The sequence below is a fragment of the Larus michahellis genome, chromosome 20 (genome assembly GCF_964199755.1).
Source record: "Larus michahellis chromosome 20, bLarMic1.1, whole genome shotgun sequence".
NCBI classification, from domain to species: Eukaryota; Metazoa; Chordata; class Aves; order Charadriiformes; family Laridae; genus Larus; species Larus michahellis.
In genome coordinates this window covers 2,221,536-2,242,984 of record NC_133915.1, presented here as the reverse complement: position 1 = coordinate 2,242,984, position 21,449 = coordinate 2,221,536, and the positions used below count along the sequence as shown (strand labels likewise).

The following is a 21,449-nucleotide window of genomic DNA, read 5'->3' as shown; positions in this document are numbered from 1 at the left end:
GAGGCTCCAGGTAGGGCCGTTCTCCCCGGCTGCGGTGTAGAGCACATTTTTAACATCTTGTCCTGCCCGGACTGGCCCCAGGGCCACTGCATGGACTATTTCCTGTTTGATTTGTTCAAAAGCTTGTCATTGCTCAGGACCCCATTTAAAATCATTCTTCTTCCAGGTTACTTGATACAGAGGGCTCACAGTGAGACTGTAATCTGGGATATGCATTCTCCAAAAACCCACAATGCCTAAGAAAGCTTGTGTTTCCTTTTTACTAGTTGGTGGAGACATAGCTGCTATTTTGTTGATCACATCCATTGGAATCTGATGCGTCCATCTTGCCATTTTATTCCTAAAAAATGGATCTCCTGCGCAGGTCCCTTGACCTTACTTTGTTTTATGGCAAAACCAGCTTTCAGAAGGATTTGGACTATTTTACTCCCTTTCTCAAAAACTTCTTCTGCTGTGTTTCCCCATACAATGATGTCATCAATGTACTGCAGATGTTCTGGAGCTTCACCCTATTCCAGTGCAGTCTGCATCAGTCCATGGCAAATGGTGGGGCTGTGTTTCCACCCCTGGGGCACTCGATTCCAGGTGTACTGGACGCCCCTCCAAGTGAAAGCAAACTGTGGCCTGCACTCTGCTGCCAAAGGGATTGAGAAGAATGCATTAGCGATATCAATCGTGGCATACCACTTGGCTGCCTTGGACTCCAGTTTGTACTGGAGTTCTAGCATGTCCGGCACGGCAGCGCTCAGCAGTGGCGTGACTTCATTCAGGCCACGGTAGTCTACAGTTAGCCTCCACTCTCCATTAGATTTTCACCCAGCCATATGGGACTGTTAAAGGGTGAGCGAGTCTTGCTGATCACCCCTTGCACCTCTAGTTGACGAATCAGCTTATGGATGGGAATCAGAGAGTCTCGGTTAGTGCGATATTGCCGCCGATGCACCGTTGTGGTAGCAATAGGCACCTGCTGTTCTTCGACCCTCAACAACCCCACAACAGAAGGGTCCTCTGAGAGACCAGGCAAGGTAGACAACTGTTTAACTTCCTCCGTCTCCAAGGCAGCTATGCCAAAGGCCCAACAGTACCCTTTTGGGTCCTTAAAATACCCTCTCCTGAGGTAACCTATGCCAAGGATGCATGGAGCCTCTGGGCCAGTCACAATGGGATGCTTTTGCCACTCATTCCCAGTTAGGCTCACTTCTGCCTCCAGTACAGTCAACTCTTGGGATCCCCCTGTTACCCCAGAAACACAAATGGGTTCTGCCCCTCTATAGCTTGATGGTATTAAAGTACACTGTGCACCCGTGTCCACTAGAGCCTTACACTCCTGTGGGTCTGATGTGCCAGGCCATCGAATCCACACCGTCCAATAAACCCGGTTGTCCCTTTCCTCCACCTGGCCGGAGGCAGGGCCCCTCTAATACTGGTCATAGTATCCATTACTCACTTCTTGCAGAAATGACTTGGAAGTTCCTTCAAGAGGATCAGAAGCAAGATCAGGCCTTCTGCTCTGTCTGGGGAATGGCCCACTGGAAACTGGGGCAGCACTTTTCCTGGAGGGATCCCCTTTTGTGGTTGTCCTTCCTTGCAACTCCTGTACCCGTGTCCGCAGGATCGAAGTAGGTTGTCCATCCCAGTTCCTCATGTCCTCTCCGTGGTCACGCAGGTAGAACCACAGGGTGCCTCGTGGTGTGTACCCTCTGTACTCTCTCTCTTGAGTGGGGAAATGCCTGCTTCTAATAGCTGAGACGCTGGCCCGTGCAGGTGGGGAGTAGGAGATATTCTCTTCAAGTTGCTGGACCTTCCGCGACAGTTTCTCCACAGCTGAGACAAGGGGGGAAGAGAGACTTTCTTCATATCGCCGGAGCCGGCCAGCCACCTCATCCACCATTGGTCCCTCTTCACCTTTCCATTCCATTACTGCCAGTGAGTTGGCATATGACGATGGTGCGCTCCGTACAAACTACCGCCACATGGGCCTTGTGCATCGCACCTCATCAGGGTCTGTGGGTAAGTCTGCATCGTCCCAGTCATAATAAATCATCTCCCCCATGGCTAATTCTCTCAGGTACTGGATACCTCTTTCCATGGTAGTCCACTTGCTTGGTTGACATACAACATCCTCACTGAAGGGGTACCTCTCCCTCACGCCTGACAGGAGTCGTTTCCAGAGGCTGAGGGCTTGGGTCTTCTTCCCAATTGCCTTGTCAATGCCGCCTTCCCTAGACAGGGATCCCAGCTGCCTGGCTTCTCTACCCTCTGATTCCAGGCTACTGGCCCCGTTATCCCAGCGCCGGAGCAGCCAGGTGACAATGTGCTCGCCTGAAAGTCGGCTGAAATCTTTTCGCATATCCCGCAGCTCACTCAAGGATAGGGATCGAGTAATTATCTCTGGTTCTGCCTCTTCCTCCTGCTCTCGTGATGACCCTCGTTCATCATCATCTCTTACTAAGCGAACTGATTTCTTCGTGTACCTCTTCTTCTGTATGGGGGCAACTGATACTGGCACAGATTGTTTCCCTGGTTCAGCGGCAGTGGCTGCCACAGGGGTTGCAGTAGCCGCAGTGGCTGCTGGTCTGGTCTCCATCTCTTCCCCCTGAGGGTGCTGCATAATACTGAGCAGTGCCTGATAGATACTGGCCAGGGCCCAGCACAGTGCGGTGAGTTGTGCCTCTCTAGAATAGCCACAGCATTTTCCCTTCAAATATTCTACCTCTTTATCAGGGTCCTGTAATTTTTCAGGGGTGAATTCCCAGACCATTGGAGGTGAGAAGTTCTCTAGGTACCTGCCCATGTTCTCCCACAGGCCGTGCCACCCCTGACTATCCAGCCTCGGAGCAGATCTCCGGGTGGTAGTCTTAAATAGCTGTTTAACCTTAAACAGGACCTGGAACACATTCAGCAGACATAACAATAGGACCAGGCTGGTTTGAGTATCCCAAGGATATTCAAAATTCTCAAAAGCTGCCATACCTGACCCGAAGGAGAAAAGGGAGGCAAAAGACCTGGGGAAAGTGTCCCCCCTGTTTCCCCCACAGACTGGGTGTAATTATTAATCAATTCTGAGAGACGATGCCCAAGGTACGGAGAGGACAGCAACACCACATAAAAGCCCCAAAGTAACTGTCTAACAAGTGATGTTATCATCTCATAAGCCGATATTGCACAGGACAACAAAATGATAATCCTCATCCCTCTCCCAGAAGTAACAAAAATCATCGCAAGGAGTACATAAGCCATATAGGAATTCACATAACACAGCCATGAGAACAAACCAGGCAACATGGTGACCAGCAACTATTTGCCTAATACAATAAACGCATACAACAAATTCGTTTTTCCAAGCTCTAGTTGAATTCTGTCGCTATCTCAACCCTTCGAGTCCCACGTTGGGCGCCAAAAAGGACTGTCATGGTTTAGCCTCAGACGGCAACAAAGAACCACGTGCCGCTCACTCGGGCCTTCCCAATACAGGAAGAATCAGAAGAAAAAGGCAAGACTCTTGGGTTGAGACAAAGGCAGTTTAACAGAACAGCAAAGGGAACAAGAAAACAACAATAACACGGATAGAGACATATACAAACACGATTACAGAACCGCCGCTCCCCGCCGCTCACCTACCGGACCCGGGACGCCCCAGCCCGCTCCAAGCGGTGACTTCCTGCCCCCTCCCCCGGCAGCTCACAGCTCAGGGTGGGCATGGCTCACATGGCATGGAATACCAGGAAAAATTAACCCTATCCCTGCTGGAACCAGGACACTGGACAATGGCATGACTGGTCTGTATTTATGGCTACGCCTTTATTCTGCTGAAATCAGAATGGTTGACCCCTGCAGCTGTCACTCCGGAGTGTAGTGGCAGCCCAAACCCGTACTGCTGTCGAGGCCACCTGGCACCCTTGCAGGACGACGAGGGCGATGGTCTTGGGGGGCAGGCGGGTGGTTTCAGTTCCTGCAGGGGCTGGAGGGCGCTGGCCTGGTCCCAAAGGGTTGTCTGGCCGAGCAGGGCAGTGGGGAAGGCGGGCGTTGGGTTGGGAAGGCCGGGCGGCTGTCCAGGCTGTCACAAGCCGGTTCCCGGGTGCTCCCTGGCAGGCGGGACAGTTTCCCAGGCACAGGTGATGGCTGCTGGGGTTGGGGCCGGTTCCCAGAGGTGCTGGGATGGGTGGTGCTGTTGTCCGGGTCCTAGTGGTAGCTGCTGGGGTTGGGCTGGGCTTGTGAAGCTGCAGAGAGGCGCCTGTGGAGAGAGGAGGCTGCTGAGGCCCCGAATACTCCAGAACACCCTACCTCTAAATGCTTCATGGCTAATAGCAGCCATCTAATACAGAAGTTCGGCACCTCCCCCAATGACAACTTACTTTTTCCTCACCCTCCACAGACAGATCGCACAACACAGTCCCATCCCAAACAGCATGGAGCCTAGGATCGCCATGGCGCCTTCTATGCAATACTTTTGGAAGTCTTTAGGATCCGCAACATTTGTGTTTCTCTTGCCATCCACACCTGGGGGAACAATTCCGTACGTTAGTGTGTCCTGCGCGCCACTGGCAGTCTCACAGGAGGTCTGACATTGCCAGCGAACGTTCTTTCGCACTTTGTTAGCATCCCTGAAGGAGGGAACAGCCTGGGGCTGCGTCGTCTCCTTGGTTTCGGTGGAAGCAAAGGAAACCCCCACAGTCATCGCAAATCAGTGCACTCTGGAGCCTCTCTTTCTCCTCTTGCCCCCAGCTCTCCCGCCCCAGCCAAGCACCCACACCCCGAAGGGATGGAGTCAGGCCCTCTCGGGAGACACCCCAACCTCCCTCTCCCCCTTTGCCTTTTCTTCAGCGTGGGCACCGCTTGCATGCCCCGAGTTTTCAGGACTTGTCTCCCACTTCTGGCCCCCTGCAAGACTGCTCAGTACCTGCATTCTTTGGAAGAAAGTCATCCATCCCAGCGTGGTGGGCTTCCCCGGGGTTGGACAGCACTGCCAAAAATCCCAGAAAGGTAAAGCCTCAGCATGGCCCAGGCACAGAGGGTGCAGAAGGACGGTGCAGGTTCCCTCTAAGCCGTGCCCCATCTCTCAGTGCAGCCCTTTGGACCTCAGGTCACAGGAGGGATCCCCCGCTGTTGTGCCTAGGGGGACTCACGGCGAGCTCTGGGGTGCAGCTATTACGGGAGGTACATTCCATTAAGAGCCGCATTTCCCATCATCTGCTGAGGCTGGCTCAGATGGCCTCCTTCCCAAAATGGCAAAGTTCTGAAACTCGGGTGAACTGGGTGTGGTGGGCGGTGAGCATCCCCCCGCATCCAGAGAGGGTTAGGCGCGCACTGCTGGCCATAACCTCCACAGCCCAGAGGTGACAGTCATCCTCAGAGAGCCCTTCCTGGCTTCTTTTGGATAGTTTGGCTGCTGACACGATGTGCGGCAGCGGGCACCAGGGGAAGAGCCTGCAGACACCCAGGGATTTTGATTCAGGACGCTGGATGACCGAGGGACGGCAATTACCTGGCACGCCTGCTGATTGAATTGCCCTCGTTGCTTCATCAGAGACTGGCGCTGCCCGACTGCCTCCTTCCTGAAGCGCCTCCTTCTCCACAGGCCCCCAGTCCCTCACTTTCAAAAGAAAGCAGGCCAGTTGAACGAGATAGAAGTAACCGCTCCTCATGGGCAACATGGTGTCTTCAGGAGGCGATACTTCCCAAAATACATGAGTATCGCTTAGACACAAAGCCTGGGAATTTGGGGGTGCACCTCGTCACTAGGCCAAACAACGTGTCCTTCATGGAGAAAAATTCAAGGGCGAGACACTTTTCGGGTACCAGTGCACACAAGAGCCCACAGTCCCCCAAAAGAACCAGAAAAACACACCCAAGTTACCTAAAACACAACCGGCAAGAGACAGGTAAACCACCCGAGGCTGAATTCACAGCCCTTCATTTGAGCTGCCTTCAAGTTAGGTGTCCGGCCTCAAGCCGGGTGTCCAGCTTTCACCTGTCCCTGAGCCCGAGGTGTCCCCAAGAGTCCTCAGACATCAAGGAGAACAACGAGGCTGGACCAGGCTGTGAAGCTGGGGCTGCTCCGGCCCTGGCCAACTCTGCCGGTCCCAGCGGCCCCAAGCTGCCTGCGCATCCTCTCTGCCACCCAGGGCCACTCTCCTCTCTGTTGACTTGCAGAGAGGGCGCTGGCCCTCTCACGGCTTCTCTGGGATCAGCTCCTCGGCCAGTTCCTCACGCGCTCAAGACGCGAGCCCCGCCAGTTCCTGCCAGCTGGACACCACCGTCTGCCCAGAGCAGCTCTGAGGAGTAACGCTCTAACTGGGGCAGCAGCTGTCCCTGGCACTCAGCTTGGACCACACCTGGCAGCAGAGACTCTGGACCGTCTCTGTCTGCAGCTCGCCAGCGCCTGCAAGGCGTGAAATTGAGTGTCACCGCAGGGAGGCTCTGATCCATCCCTTCCTGCTGTCTAGGCTACGGCTTGTCCACACAGGCAGCTAAAACCTCGGCTTCCCGAGCCTTGTGCTTAAGAGTGAGATATGCCCACCATGTGCCGCTTTGTCCAATTCCTTCAGGAGTTCCTTTAGGACTTCTGATGACCGCTGGGAAGATTTTCTCTTTTCAGCTTTAGACTTTGCTCTTTGAGGACCTTAACGGAAAGTAGAAAGTTGAATTTCTCACAAATTAAGTACTGAAAGCGAGTGCTTTGTCAGGGAAGTCAGTCAAAACTTCCCTGCGACTCATTCTGGATGTCGTCTCCAAACACATAGAGGAACAGGAAGTTATTGGAAGTGGTCAGCATGGATTTACCAAGGGCAAATCATGCCTGACCAATCTGATAGCTTTCTATGATGTTATAACGGGTTGGCTGGATGAGGGGAGAGCCGTAGATGTCATCTACCTTGACCTTAGCAAGGCTTTTGACACTGTCTCCCATAACATCCTCATTAGGAAGCTGAGGAAGTATGGGCTAGACGAGGTGACAGTGAGGTGGATCGAGAGCTGGCTGAGTGACAGAACTCAGAGGGTTGTGATCAGCGGCACAGAGTCCAGTTGGAGGCCTGTAACGAGTGGTGTCCCTCAGGGGTCAATACTTGGACCAATTTTGTTCAATATATTCATTAATGACCTAGATGAGGGGACAGAGTGCATCCTCAGCAAGTTTGCTGATGATACCAAGCTGGGAGGGGTGGCCGACACTCCAGAGGGCTGTGCTGCCATCCAGCATGACCTGGACAGGCTGGAGAGCTGAGCAGAGAAGAACCTAATGAGGTTCAACAAAAGCAAGTGTAGGGTCCTGCACCTGGGAAGGAAGAATGCCAAACACCAGTATATGTTAGGGGCGGACATGCTGGGAAGCAGCTCTGAGGAGAAGGACCTGGGGGACCTGGTAGACAGCAAATTATCCATGAGCCAGCAGTGTGCCCTTGTCGCCAAGAAGGCCAATGGCATCCTGGGCTGCATAGGGAAGACTGTGGCCAGTAGGTCGAGGGAGGTCATTCTTCCCCTCTCCTCTGCACTGGTGAGGCCACAACTGGAGTACTGTGTCCAGTTTTGGGCTCCCCAGTTCAAGAGGGACAGGGAACTACTGGAGCGAGTCCAGCGAAGGGCAACCAAGATGATTATGGGACTGGAGCATCTCCCTTATGAGGAAAGGCTGAAAGAGCTGTGACTCTTTAGCCTGGAGAAGAGAAGGTTGAGGGGGGACCTGATTAATGTTTACAAGTATCTAAAGGGTGGGTTTAAGGAGGACGGAGCCAGGCTCTTTTCAACGGTTTCCAGTGACAGGACAAGGGGCAATGGGCACAAGCTAGAACATAGGAAGTTCCGTTCAAATACACGGAAAAACTTCTTTACGGTGAGGGTGACAGAGCACTGGAACAGGCTGCCCAGGGAGGTTGTGGAGTCCCCTTCTCTGGAGATTTTCAAGACCCGCCTGGATGCAGTCCTGAGGGATGTGCTTTAGGCAATCCTGCTCTAGCAGGGAAGTAGGACTAGATGATCTCTAGAGGTCCCTTCCAACTCTGAAGATTCCGTGATTCCGTGATTCCTCCCCCCTGCAATGCCAGGTGAGCTGGAAACGCCCCCTCTGTACCCACATCTGCAACCAAACACCCACGGGAAGCTGCCAGCATCCCTTGGCATACACTCCATCATAGCAGAACACGTTAAGGGGATCACGCAATGACAGGGCACACACCATGCAGTTCTATATTCTCACACCCGCAAGAGATGCCTCGCTCTCATTTGGGCTTTCAGCTGGCAGCTCTCAAACGATGTAAAAAGCCATGACGTACCCATGCCATCTCCCTGAGCGTCAGCCCTGGAACCCAGCCGGGAACCTGGATATCCATCGCCTCCAGCCATGTCTGGAAACAAACACACCAGAGCAGCTCCCGTGAGGTATTTCAATAGAGTTCTTCCCACCTGAACGGCAGCGAATGCAGTTCAAACACGGGATTGACCCGTGGCACGCGTCTCTCCCTTCCACGCAGGAGCATTGTGCACAGCCACTGGGCACCTGGACCATGCCCCTCTGAAACAAAGCACGCACCGAGCTGTCGCGAGACGGGACTCCCTGGAGCTCACACCAGCTCTAAACTCAAGCCCAACAAGCCCGCTGGCTTTGCGGCAGGCGCTGGAAGCAGCGCAGGGTCGGAGAGGCTGGGAAGGAACGCTGTGCAAGGCCGAGTGACCCGGGGCACATCACTGAGCCTGACCCATTCCCCCTCAGCTCTTCTGCACGTCTGAGCGTCGGCCAAGAAGGTATTAAGTCAGACTTCGTATCAACAGACTATGAAAACCTAAATGCTCACTCATTCAAGTGACGTACCTGTGGGATCGCCCTGAGGCTCCCGGACGAGATCCGGCAGAGAAGTCGGGTGGCCGTCGGCTGCAGGCACAGCTGTAATCAAGCACGTTTCCATGAGATGTGGTGATCTACTGCTTTCTCAGTGACCTGCAGTGACTGGAGGGGTCAGGTACTGTCGTGGGACCCAGACGTGGCTGGAGATTTCCGAAGCTGCAGAGGGGCCTGGGTGACCCGTTCGCTGGCACCTGGCAGCTCTCAGGATACTGTTTCCAGGCCAAGTGCACGTCCATCCTCAAGGACCGGATGGAGAAACATATGGCCCCTTGGGAATTCCTTCCCAGGAGATGTCTACTGTGCACAGAAGCAGCCCACAGGGAAGCACCGGAGGGAAACACTGACCATTCACACCTCCCATGGAGAAGAGTCCTCCCCACCTCCCACAGCTCTTCTCTGTGGAGAAGAGCCACCTCCCCATGAGGCATCAGCCTCCTGACACCCGCAGAGCTGGCCACGGCTCGCCCGGCACCGCTGCCCTCCCAGCCCTTCCCAACCACGACCCCAGCCCCGCTGCCACCCCGACGTGCGCTGGGTGCTGTGCCACGCTGCCAGGGCTGGGGGACGGCTTGCCCGCCTACCTAATCCTGGCGCTCTCCACGGAGCAGCCCAGGCATCATGGGCTTGCAGGAGCACCAGGAGGAGGATAAGGAGGCGGGCCGGGGTCACGGCCCCCTGCACCTGCACCATGCCGCTGCTGCTGTTGGCACTGCCGCTGCTGCTACCACTACTGGCACTGCCACTGCTGCTACTGCTGCTGACACTGCTGCCGCTGCTGCCACTGCTGGCACTGCCGCTGCCGCTGCTGGCACTGCCGCTGCTGGCACAGCCGGAGCACTGCCCGCGACACAGCACTGCACGTGAGGGTGTGGCACAGCGGGGCTCTGTGACCTCACAGCCCGGCCACCCCACCGCAGCCACGGCCCTGGGGCACCGCCCCCAGCGGGACCGGCTGTGACACCTGCAGAGTCCCAGCGCGGCAAAACTGGCCAACCCAGGCTCGTCCCCAACCGTTACCTGGAAAACACTGCTTTTTGGCTTGGAAGCGATTCTGGACAAAACACTCCCACAGCAGACAGACTTGGCTGCTTTGTCAAATGGGCCACAAGACAGAAAACAAAACTTCTCTAAAGAAAAGCCCGGCTTTACTCAGCATGTAAGCCTTTTGCCCGCGGGCTCTGGGGCAGTTCCCTCTCGTGCACAGCAAAATACGTGCGAAAGCTGCATCCCCGTCACGTAGAGGCGCTGCCAATGAATTACTGAGCCTGTGAACTACTGCACTTCAGTCACAGCTGCACAGCAGAGTTGTGAGAAGACTGCCCTTGTGCTCTGGCCTTTGCGCCACCTGACGTGCTCGGAGAAGATCCTCGCCAGTCAGACGCCACGTCGGCCTTAATGGGATCCACTGGGTTCAGCCAGAACGAGTTAGACCTTTTCCAAAGGTCTTCCTCCCATTGGTTGACACCTTCAAAATACCTTTCCCTGTCTTTGAGGTGAGGAGGATGCTTAGGGAGAGTTAGATATCCTTTTTGCTTTCTGGATTAAGAAATGGAGTCAAACAAGGCCTGTCTTCTCCAGTGTTGCTTCAGGAACCTACCGGTGAAAGAGACTGAAAGCTTGGAGTCGCTGGTGAGACTCTGATGAGAGAGAGTTGCCTAAATACAGGACTTAAGACTGAGTGCTTGAAATACCAGTGCCTCTTTTTTTGCTTTTGCTCATGAGTCAAATGGAGCATCTCTGACCCCACAGGTACACCAGTTCTCCGCATTCCCATGGGCTCTATCGAAACGTGTCTGGAAGAGCAGTGCGGGGTCAGTTCTGCTCTCCCGGCCGCGTGGATGCCAGACATGTCCATGCGCGGGGTGTGCTCAGATGCGCAGCTCCCGCCGTGCCCCAGCGACCAGACCCTGCTCGACTTCTCTCCTCCGACACCTCCAACATCACCAGCTCCACGGCCAGCGCGTCCGCTCCTAAGGCTGCGCTCGGCAGGCCTGTGGACTTGTCCACAAAGTCTTCCAGGGAAAACCTGGAAACCTTACCTAACTTTGGAGTGTTACACCGAGTCAGAAGACGCACTGGGAAGGGATGAGGATGCAAAGGCTAAAACCTTCACGCTCCTTATTAGTAACGTGAAATGAAGAGAAGGGCACAACTTCTGCACAACAACTGAAAGAACCTCGCCAATTTCTTTTAGTTCTGCTACGTGGTTAGCCGCTGATGTTGTCAGAGACAATGACACCTTAGAAGAGTCAAAAGAAGGTCCTGGCTAAAAGGGAATGTGGTAGGCATCAAGGCATCGCAAGCCTGCAGTCGCCTCACATGGGCTTTTAGTAACTACTTGCACGGGGTCTATCAAACGTCAGTGATGCTCTTTAAAGTGTGGACGCTCATTCAGCCACCAGCGGTCTCCAGAGCGAGGTTACAAACATGCTTGTTCTTCCTCTAGGCACTGGCTAGCACAAGCCATGCTGCCCGTGTAACAATGAAAGCAGCGGGTGCAAAGCGTGCATACAGGTGGGCTTCTCTCTAATTGTCCAAGGAGCTGCTGTTGCAGGTACTAAGGAACAGATGTATCTCATTCTCTTTCCAGTGCTCTCATGAGGAGGGGCGGGGGAAGAAGGAATTCCGTCCTTCCCTGACACTGACAAAAAAAGGCCCAGACTATGAGAGAACAGAAATAGAGTCATTTTTATCCCAGACCTTTACCTAAAGCAATATCTTTCAAAAGAGGAAGAAAAAAATCTTAGAAGTCATTTTACCTGAACAGCCAGCGCAGGGGAAACATTCTCTTTTTCTCATTTTCAGGATAAAATGATGTCTGTACACAGTCAAGCACGCCTTGCAAACCTCAGAGGTCACCGAACACGGGAACTGACAGTTCCGTTTAGTTTAGGATGTTCAGTGTCTAACGGTACGCAAAAGACATCTTGAACACGCTCCTGAAAACTTGAAGTAAAAACCCTTCCCTTAACTTCTCAACTCTTTTTAACCAGAAGAAGAGGAAAAAGGGAAGACTGTGTGGCTACAATCTTTCTCGCTTTAAGATGCGCCAAGCAGGAACGAGGATGCTGGACGGGCTACTCACAAACCAAGCCCACCTGCCTCGTAGCGCCTCAGTTAGTGACAGCCTCGGCTGCAGTCATCTCAGTATTGTGGAGTCTGGGATCCTGCCGGGCGCCCTGAAGGTTAGCACTGAGGCAAAGATTTCAGATTTTTGAAGAGCAAGGCTCAGTTTGCTGAGAGCCCAGACGGCAGGGATTCCACGGGAAGCTTCCCCGGAGGAGCAAGTGAGTGCTGGGAGTTTTTCAAGAATGCTCTCCTGGAAGCACAAAACCAGTTTATTCCCAAGAAAGGGAATTCCCTTCGTTGGGCGGCTGGCCTTGGGAACAACAATCCAGGCTGACGTAAACACAAACGCAGGGAGAGTTGGTATAGAAGCTATTACAGGAGCCTGAGCCCTACACATCAATGGGCCCTGACGATATCCACCCGAGGGTGTTAAGAGAGCTGGCTCCTTTTCAAACTGGCAACCTGTCTGTCGTGGTGCCGGTGGGGGTAGGGTTAATTTCCCCAGGACCTGGCAGGGACACAGGTATTCCATCCCCTGTGGGCCATGCCCTGGGAGCTGCCCCTTCGCAGGGCTGGGGCTTCCCAGGTCCGGTCAGTGAGCGGTGCTATCGTAATCATGTTTTGTATATTCCTCTCTCAGTATTCTTCTTGTTGTTTTCTTCTTTTCTTTGCTGTAATGTTAAACTGCCTTTATCTCAACACATGAGTTTTGCCTTTTTCTTCTGATCCTCCCGCCTGGCCATGGGAGTGGAGGTGGGACGAGAGAGCGGTTCTTTGTTGCTGTCTGAGGCTAAACCACAACAATAGCATACAAAGCAGTAAGTGCTGATTTTGCGCCTCAAAAATGATTGTGATGTTGCCACGGGTGACGCTCTGGCTGGTTTGATCTCATCCTGTAACGATGGTAAAATGTATGTCTCTTGACAGACTGAGTTACCTGAACTAGAAGGTACCTTGGGTCTCCTGACATTGTGCCCTACGTGGAAAAGGACCCCTGGGTAGCGCGCACAAAGAGAGCAAAAATAGAACTGGGAGGATATGTAGGATGGCAAGACCCAGGAGTAGCCCTTCGCATAGCTTGGGGGATGGAAAGATTTTGGGGATTTGGGTCTGCTACTACACAAACATGATTAGGATGAGTTAAATAAGCCTACCAAGTAGAGAAATTAGCTAATGCTACCGATGTCAGTCTACGGTTGCTTAACAGTCAATTAAAAGCTACTTCAAAAATGGCTCTTCAGAACCACATGACACTAAATGCTGTTACAACAAAATGGACATTTTGTTTGGACATAGATACAGCCATGAAGGCTATATCTAAACCTCTCCAGCGCAGACTGCTGGGTGCGTATCCCTAATGTTACACAGGATCTCAACACTCAACTAGACAAAATGCAACAAGTGGAGAAAGACACTGCCCATGTCAAGAATCAATGAATCGCAGCTGCCTTTTGAAAGTGTCTAGTTGGTTTGGAATTGGTGTTGTTTGTTGGGATCCAAAATTTAACACCATATATGTTAATGTTTGTTGTGATTAGAATTGTTCTAAGTGTAGCAATGTCTTGTGTAAAATCAACCATTATGAAAGCTATTAGCATAAAGATGATTCAGCTTACCGATTATACCCCTTTACAAGAAGAGGATAACCCCATCGATGTCGCAACACTGTGGCCCTAATTTGAGACCACGCAGGGTGGAAGTGCTGCACACGCAAAACAATAGCTCAGCATCACTGACGAACACCTGTTGCCTAGAACAGACACCGAGACTGGGTGCAGATCTGGTGATTTTTGTTTCCACAGGCTCTGAGGGTGGACAAGAGGTGAAGTGGGGGTCGCGTGGTCCTGTTCTCCCAGTTCCCACAGGAAATGCGCCAACTGCTCACAAGAGATACACAAATGCTGACCAACCATAAGCAGCAATGGCTTGACCACAGTCCCACCCACTCACTTTGCCCAAAAAAGAGGCGTAAGTGTTACTCCGATTTCGTGCCTAAAGTTGGAGACGAGAATCCGATGCCAAATTGCAGGGACAGATCGACATGTTTGTCCTCCTCGCGTGTCCCCCCCGCCTCAGAAAGGATGCCTTTTGGTAAGACATGTGACCTCGGCCTTGCCGAGTGCTTACCCGGGAAATATCTTTAAAGCTCTAGAGCTACACTGCAGTTTAGTGCATTTGCCAGCCCAATCTTAAAAAATCTGTAAATGTTGCATAAGAATAAACCGTACTATTCATGACCTGATGGCTGCTTTTGAATGCAGCCGGACGTATGGCAGATCAGCTATTCGTGCATCTGCTGTCAGGCCTATAGTCATGGCAATAATTGGCCTGTTACTAAGAGATAATTAGCCGCCCCTAGCCCCTGTAATCTCTGAGGATCAGCTAGAACGCAAAGGGATTCACCTCTTATGAAATTTATCCATTCGCTAAATGCGACATTAAATTGGTGTCACAGACAAAATTGCCATGGATAAACTACTGCAAGACACAACTGCGCACTGTCCCAGGCAGGGACTGAATGGGCCCAGAAATTTTGGAAAGATGAGGGCAAGGTAGTAGAGCAAATACAACAATGTAGGAGTCAACAGAAACTAAAAAAAGGAAAAGGTAAAAGAGTAATTTATGAAATATTAAATATTTGTGAAATATTAATAAAATAATAAAAACAAAAGATAACAATATTAATTTAAAAAATGAAGTATATACAACATACATAACCTGTATCGACCTCCCAGGATGACGATGACATCACCGGCAGGCACTGGGGGAGTCCCAGACCAGACACAGCGACGGATGGGAGCTGGATTCCAGATCTGGAGTCAAGAACGCATGGATCAGGATCAAAGGCAGATGAACAGACTCCTTCTCGGACAGCAGCCATTAAAGAAAGAGGATGACCCCTTGATCCCTCAGCATTTATACTGAGCATGAGGCAGATGGGATGGAATACCCCATTAGTCAGTTTTGGGTCACCTCTCCTGTCCGCTCCTCTCGCAGGTGCTACGCTCTTCCACTTCCAGTTGGGAAACCCGGCCAGAGATGGAGGCGTTGATAAAGCGATTGGGAGAAAGTCGAACACTCTCAGTCTCTGGAGGCGACTCTTGCCAGCTGTAAAGGGCACGTATCCCTTTAAGGATGATATCGAACGCCGCCCAAGCAAATGGACCACCATGGAGAAAGGTATTAAGTACCTGAGGGAACTGGCTGTGTGAGAGGTGATTTATGGTGACTAGCAAGGGAATGTAGATCCCGATGAAATGCCGTGCAAACGACCTATGATGAGGAAGTTTGTGCAGAGTAAATGTAGTGGCTAACAGAGTACAACAGTGCCTTCCAACCATTCTATGATTCTATGATCCGCAGTCATCAGGAGAGATGGAAAGAATGAACAAAAATAAAATTGCTCAAACTTGTAGTCAGGTAGGTTTGAAGTGGCAAGTGGCATAAAGTTTCTCGAATAGTACTGTGGGATATTAGAAACACCCCTCGCCAACCTCTAGGGCTGTCAGCACCAGAAATAGCATTTGGCAGGCCCTTAGCTGTACCTGGGACCTTTGTCCCTGCTAGGACCAGCCTCTTAGATGGTGATGAACAAGTTAACAAATTCGTGTTGGGGATACAAAAACATCTACAAGAAAACAGGGCACAAGCCAGATGGTTTCATGCAGTACCAGCTGGAATGCAATTACAAGAGATCCAGTCTGGAGATGCAAGTCCGCTCTTGCAAAGCAAAGTTGGACCCTAAATGGAAGGGTCCATATTCTGTGTATATGTAAGCAACCACTTACTTTGCTGTAAAGGTTGCAGAGAAGGCTAACTGGATTCACCACTCTCTTGTTAAACAACTGCCAAAAGAACATCAGTTATGTGGACCACCGTCAACCATGTGGGACTCCGTCAAACCCGCCTTGGAGATTGAGACTGGGACCATTAGAGCTTCCAAAGGCTAAAGGAATTCCAGAATCATGTCGGTTTTGTTTTCCTTCTAGAGCAACCTAGACCAGGAGTCACCTGCTGCTTGGCCAAGTGGACCGTCAGAGACTGTAAATCAAGGACAGTGTGCTATTTGGTGTATTTACCACCCTTACAGAGCAGCGATCACTCCAGACTCAGTTCCAAGAGGGGAAGGCTTGAGATGGCACCAGTATGGTTGGCTTTGGTTATCCTGCACCAGTTGTGGCCCATGTCATCCTGGGTGGTGTATCAATAAAGGTTGTTGGGAAAACCATCGTTGAGGTTGGGGCTGGGAAAATACAACCTGACACCCAGAAGCAGCGGCGAGTAGGTCAAACCCACGCAGGGCTGCCTCCGCAGCGCATGCTCCCCCAGCTGGGCCATTCAGGACGGATGACTCTGGGGGGCAGCTGGGGGGCTGGGATGGAATTCGGCAGCGGGATCTGCAGGAGGCTCGGCAGGGGACTCTCTGGAGGACCCTTTAGAGGACCCTCTGGGCAACCCTTCAGGGGACTCTCTGGAGGACTCTCTTCTGAAGCCTCCGTAGGACTCTCCTGAGAAGACTCCCCAGGACTCTCTGGCAGCCGGGTGGGGAGGGCTGCCACCACCCTGCCCTGCGTCCTCTTGGGGGTCCAGCAAGGGGGATGGCACCACCCCCAGGAGGGGTCAGCATCCCCCAGCACCACTGCCACCACTCGCTCCTCAGGGCTGTCGCCCTCCGCCCCGTGCTCCGAGACTGTGGGGAGCTGGTGGAGCAAGGCAGGGCTGTCAGGGACATCGGAAACGTTGGGGGTATTGGGGACAGTCCCCCAGCCCCGCTGCCACTGCTCGGTCCTTGCGGCAGCCACCCTTCGCCATGTGCTCTGAGAGGTCAGGGAGCTCATGGACAAAGGTGCTCAAGCTGGAGCTGTCACGGACATCGGGGATAGTGTCCGTGCCAGGCAAGCGTACCGCTGATGTTGGTGTCACCTGCCTGCTGGGGAAAGACCTCGGCAAAGGCATCTGGGCCCTGCTCAGGCAGGTCCGCAGGCTTCTCCGGGGCCGCCGGGGTGGTCACCGCTGCTGAAAAGGCAAACAAAGACAACCCAACCCCGGGGTGATGCAAGCTGTCCTCGGCGCGGGCCACCCGCCTGCGGGCTCGGCCACCCCCCAAACCTCACCTTTGGTCTTTGTCGTGGTTCTGCTGGTTGGCAGAGCCAGGGCGGGCTGGTGGGGGCCGGCGGTGGGGATGCGGTCCTCCATGGCCACCACATCCTCCTTAAAGGCCTCCGCCAGGCTCTGGGCGCCGCCAGGCAGGGTGCGGGGCACGGGGGTCCCTGCACCCCGCGCTGAGCCAGGGCGGGGGCCGGGGCGGTGATGCTCCTGCCGGGCACCTCCGAGGCCATCGGCAGCCAGAGAGGGACCCTCCCTGTTGGGGGGAGCGAAGTGGGTGCTGAGTGGGATCCTGGGGGCCCGAGCGGGTGGGGGCATCCCGGGACGGGGTAAGAGCACCAGGAGAAGCAGGACCTGCTGCTACCCCTGCCACGGCAGGGGGCAGGGGGGAGTTTGCTGGGGACAAACAGCCTCTGTCCCCCTGTTGATCATTCTGCCAGCACCTGTTTCAGCCAGCCTCGCAAGGGTTTGACTTTTCATACCACAACTGCCTGATTTTTGAGGGTAGGTGAATTTCCTCCCCAAGGGGAAGGGATGAGGCTGGCACCGGTGGCCCTCTGATGCTGACATATGCTGCCCTATGCTGCCCCAGTGGTGGGGATGGGGGGAGTCGGGGAGCTTTGGGGTTGTTTTAGTCCTCCCCCTCTCTGCTCCGAGGGGCCAAGTTGCTGCTCCCAACTGTGGTGGAACCATTACTAGTACCAGCTGTCACGAAAATTTGGCAACTGGCCCAGGCCGACCGAGGAGAGAGGTTGGGACACAAAGTACAGCATTACAAGAGGAATTCTTGCGTTTGTGCGCATGAGGTGTCCCTTTGCAACTGGAGGACCCCGAGTGCAGTCTTACGCATGGTTCTTGCACCTTTCAAGTGTTCAGATCCAACACGATTTGGCCAATTGTTACTTACACACGCTGTTGTTTGGCAAAGCCACCCTGATTCTGCGGCCTCATCATCCACCAGCTTCTTTCTTGATCCAGACATCCCTGCGGTCAGTCTTGCTGCAGGTCCTTGTGTGGAATAAATACTAAATTGGCTAAAAATACAAAAGTACAGCACTGTTCACACATTAAGGAAACTTATAAAATCAAGAGGCTTCTGAGGTAGAAAATAGCCGCAGCTGGCATGAAGAATACAACGTCTGTGGTTCCCTGATAAGCTACATGAGGTACGGGACGGGATGCAATTATTCCGCGGCTTTACCTTGTGATGTATAGCGGATACGGGAATGGGATGATACCATGAAACAGATAAGGTGCCAATTAGCTGCCCACTCGATACTCGGAGCCAACATTTTGTCAAATTTTGATGAAATGCTGTCCTTTATGTGAACTTTGCTCATTATAATGTCATTATAATACCAAGACACACCTCCATCCCGAAGGCTGCCCACCTCCAAGGTGCCACCACTCCTTCTTGAGTCTGCGCCCTGAATTTCTCGTAAACTCTACCTTTAATTGTGAAGGGAGGGAATTTTACACCAGTCATAATAAAAGTACGTATGACTAAAGTCACTCAAACTCCACTTTGAAGATAAAAAATAGTATAAAAATAGCCCGAGAGAGGGGGGATACCCGGGGAAGACAGAAGCGTTTGTCTCACTGCAGTGTTTTGCCCCAGCCTCAAGTCTTCGGTCAGTCCTGGAAACCCCCAGCTGAACAGTCACAAAGCAGCGAGGGCCTGAGCGCTTTCTGGTTTGGCTTGGTGTAACTTGTATGTCTGTGTCCCTTTGCCCCGTCACCTGTGTCTTTCTCCTTGAAGGGATGATGATCTTTGGGAGGAACCTGAAGCAGCAGCACAGACCTGCTCCCTCCATCGACCCATCGCAGCGTGCCTGCGTTGAATGCCCACTGTTCAACGTTCTTTCCTCTCAGAGCTGTGATCAGAACCTTCGTCCAGAGGAGAGCTGTTCGTTTCATGGCCTCATGAAAGAAAATCCAAGAGTAGAAGGAAGAACTGGGTCTGATGGTGGACCTGACATCCAGAACTGGATACTACAGGCCAGGGGTCAGTCTTGGTCCTGCTGGGGGGGAAGTGAAGCTTTGTGATGTTCATGTGTCCCTTCCTGGGGAGTGCTGGTGGGGCCGTGCCGAGGCAGTGTGGTTGGGCAGCAGGCAGGCGTCCTTCCCTGCAGGGTCTGCCCATGTAAGGGGAGACATCCATGGCTTTTCAGATATCATGGAGAGTGGCTTGGCAACTACATCAGCCAGTTCCCTTGGGGCTCTGGGATGCATCTCACCAGGTGCCCTAGACTTGTGTATGTTCAGGTTCCTCAGGTGGTCACAAACCTGATCTTCTCTTACAAAGGGAGGGATTTGCTCCCCCAGTCCCTGCCTTGTGGGCCATCCACACGAGGGGTGTGGGGAGAGAGGCTGCCAGTGAAGGCTGAGGCCCAAAAGTTGTTGAGTCCCTCAGCCTTCTCCTTGTCTACTGGCTCTAGCATGGGTGAGGTGCCAGAGCAGGCACGGAGCCCCAGCGTTGGTGGGGCTGTGGAAGCGCTGCTGAGGGCCAGCAATAGCTTTCCCTCCAAGCACCTTCTGTCCGGGAGCCTGGGGTGTCCTTTCTGGTGCTGGGCTCTGTGGAGGGTGAGGTGGTGGAGCACAGGGTTGGTCCTGGCTGCTGGGGGGACGTGGCACGAGGGAAGCCATTCTGTGCTGTATGAGGCGGGAGGGAGAGGCCTGTTGGTGCCAACCGGGTCAGTGCCTGGGAAGCCTTTGCAGCACACAGGCAGGGGAGATGTGAGCTCCTCCTTGACCCACCAATGTTTTCTCGTTCTCCTTCTGCAGCTCTGAGGGGTCAGAGAAGACCTGTCCCTTCCACATCCCCCATGTCGCTGCGCTCATGCTCCAGAGCAGGGATCTGCCGGGTGCAGCAGCGTGGCCTGCACCCCAATAGCCCCCATCAACCTTGTGTCCAAACCATGCAGGGCTCCGGGTCCCTCTGACATTTCTTCCTTGGCCTCCTCCAGGGTCTGAGCATCCGTCGGGGATGCTCCCAGAGCCCGGTTGAGCAGGGGAGTGGAGTCCCCAGCGACTGGAAAAAGGGAAACATCGTACCCATGTTTAAAAGGGGGAGAAAGGAGGACCCTGGGAACTACTGACCTGTCAGCCTCATCTCTGTGCCTGGGAAGATCATGGAACAGATCCTCCGAGAAGCTCTGCCAAGGCTCAGAGAGGACAGGGAGGTGATTTGAGACAGCCAGCATGGCTCCATGGCGGACAAGTCCTACCCGACCAATGTAGTGGCCTTCTACGATGGAGTGAATGCATCAGTGGACAAGGGAAGAGCTACGGGTGTCATCTATCTCGACTCCTGTAAGGCCTTTCACATGGTCGCCCACAACATCCTTCTCTCTAAATTGGAGAGATACAGATTTGATGGGGGGAGCTGTTCAGTGGGTGAGGAATTGGTTAGATGGCCATGGACTCCAGAGAGGAGTGGTCAACAGCTTGATGTCTGGAAGGAGATCGGTGACAAGTGGTGTCCCTCAGGGGTCCGTACTGGGGTCAATACTGTTCAATATAGAATCATTGAATGTGTTGGGTTGGAAGGGATCTTTTAAGGTCATCTAATCCAACCCCCCCTGCAGTAAGCGCGGACAATATCTTCATCGATGACATAGACAATGGGATCGAGTGCACCCTCAGCAGGTTTGTGGATGACACTGAGGCATGTGGTGCAGTTGACACACCTGAGCAACAGGATGCCATCCAGAGGGACCTGGACAGGCTGGAGAGGTGGGCCTGTGCGAACCTCATGAAGTTCAACCAGGCCAAGTGCAGGGTCCTGCACCTAGGCCTAGGCAACCCCCGGCAGAGCACAAGCTGGGGGAAGAATGGATTGAGAGCAGCCCTGACGAGAAGGACTTGGGGATACTGGTGGATGAAAAAAATGATTATGACCCAGCAATGTGCACTCACAGCCCAGAAACCCCCCGCAGCCTGGGCTGCATCCCCAGCAGCGTGGGCAGCAGGGCGAGGGGGGGATTCTGCCCCTCTGCTCCGCTCGGGGGAGACAGACACCCCACTCTGGGGCCACCAACAGCTGGAGCGGGGCCAGAGGAGGCCCCAGAGGTGCTGGGAGGGCTGGAGCCCCTCTGCTGTGAGGACAGGCTGAGAGAGCTGGGGGGGTTCAGCCTGGAGAAGAGAAGGCTCCGGGGAGACCTTCCAGCCCCTTCCAGTCCCTCAAGGGGCTCCAGGAAAGCTGGGGACAAACATTTTAGCAGGGCATGTTGTGATGGGACAAGGGGTAATGGTTTTTAACTAAAAGAGGGGAGATTCAGACAAGATCTCAGGAATTCTTTACTGTGAGGGTGGTGAGACAATGGCCCAGAGGTTGCCCAGAGATGGTGGATGCCCCATCCCTGGGAACATTCCAGGCCAGGTTGGACAGGGCTCCGAGCGACTTGGTCTAGTTGAAGATGTCCCTGCTCATGGC

At 53.4% G+C, this 21,449-nt stretch overlaps 1 protein-coding gene across 4 annotated transcripts in view; it reads right to left on the bottom strand.

Moving 5' to 3' along the window:
• Positions 1-8,470, bottom strand: part of LOC141733351 (uncharacterized) — a 33,676-nt gene extending 25,206 nt beyond the window's left edge. For 3 of the 4 annotated variants that reach the window (XR_012584271.1, XR_012584274.1, XM_074563602.1), the window contains exons 1-2: positions 8,271-8,470; positions 6,521-6,622 (exon numbers count right to left, since the gene is read on the bottom strand). Coding sequence is in view for 1 of the 4 variants with exons in the window: in XM_074563602.1 (XP_074419703.1) it covers positions 6,521-6,622; positions 8,271-8,340 (172 nt within the window). In the remaining 3 variants the exon portion in view is untranslated. The remainder of the gene's footprint in view (positions 1-6,520; positions 6,623-8,270) is intronic. The other variant, XR_012584275.1, reaches the window with a different exon arrangement.
• Between the last annotated feature and the right edge of the window lie 12,979 nt (positions 8,471-21,449).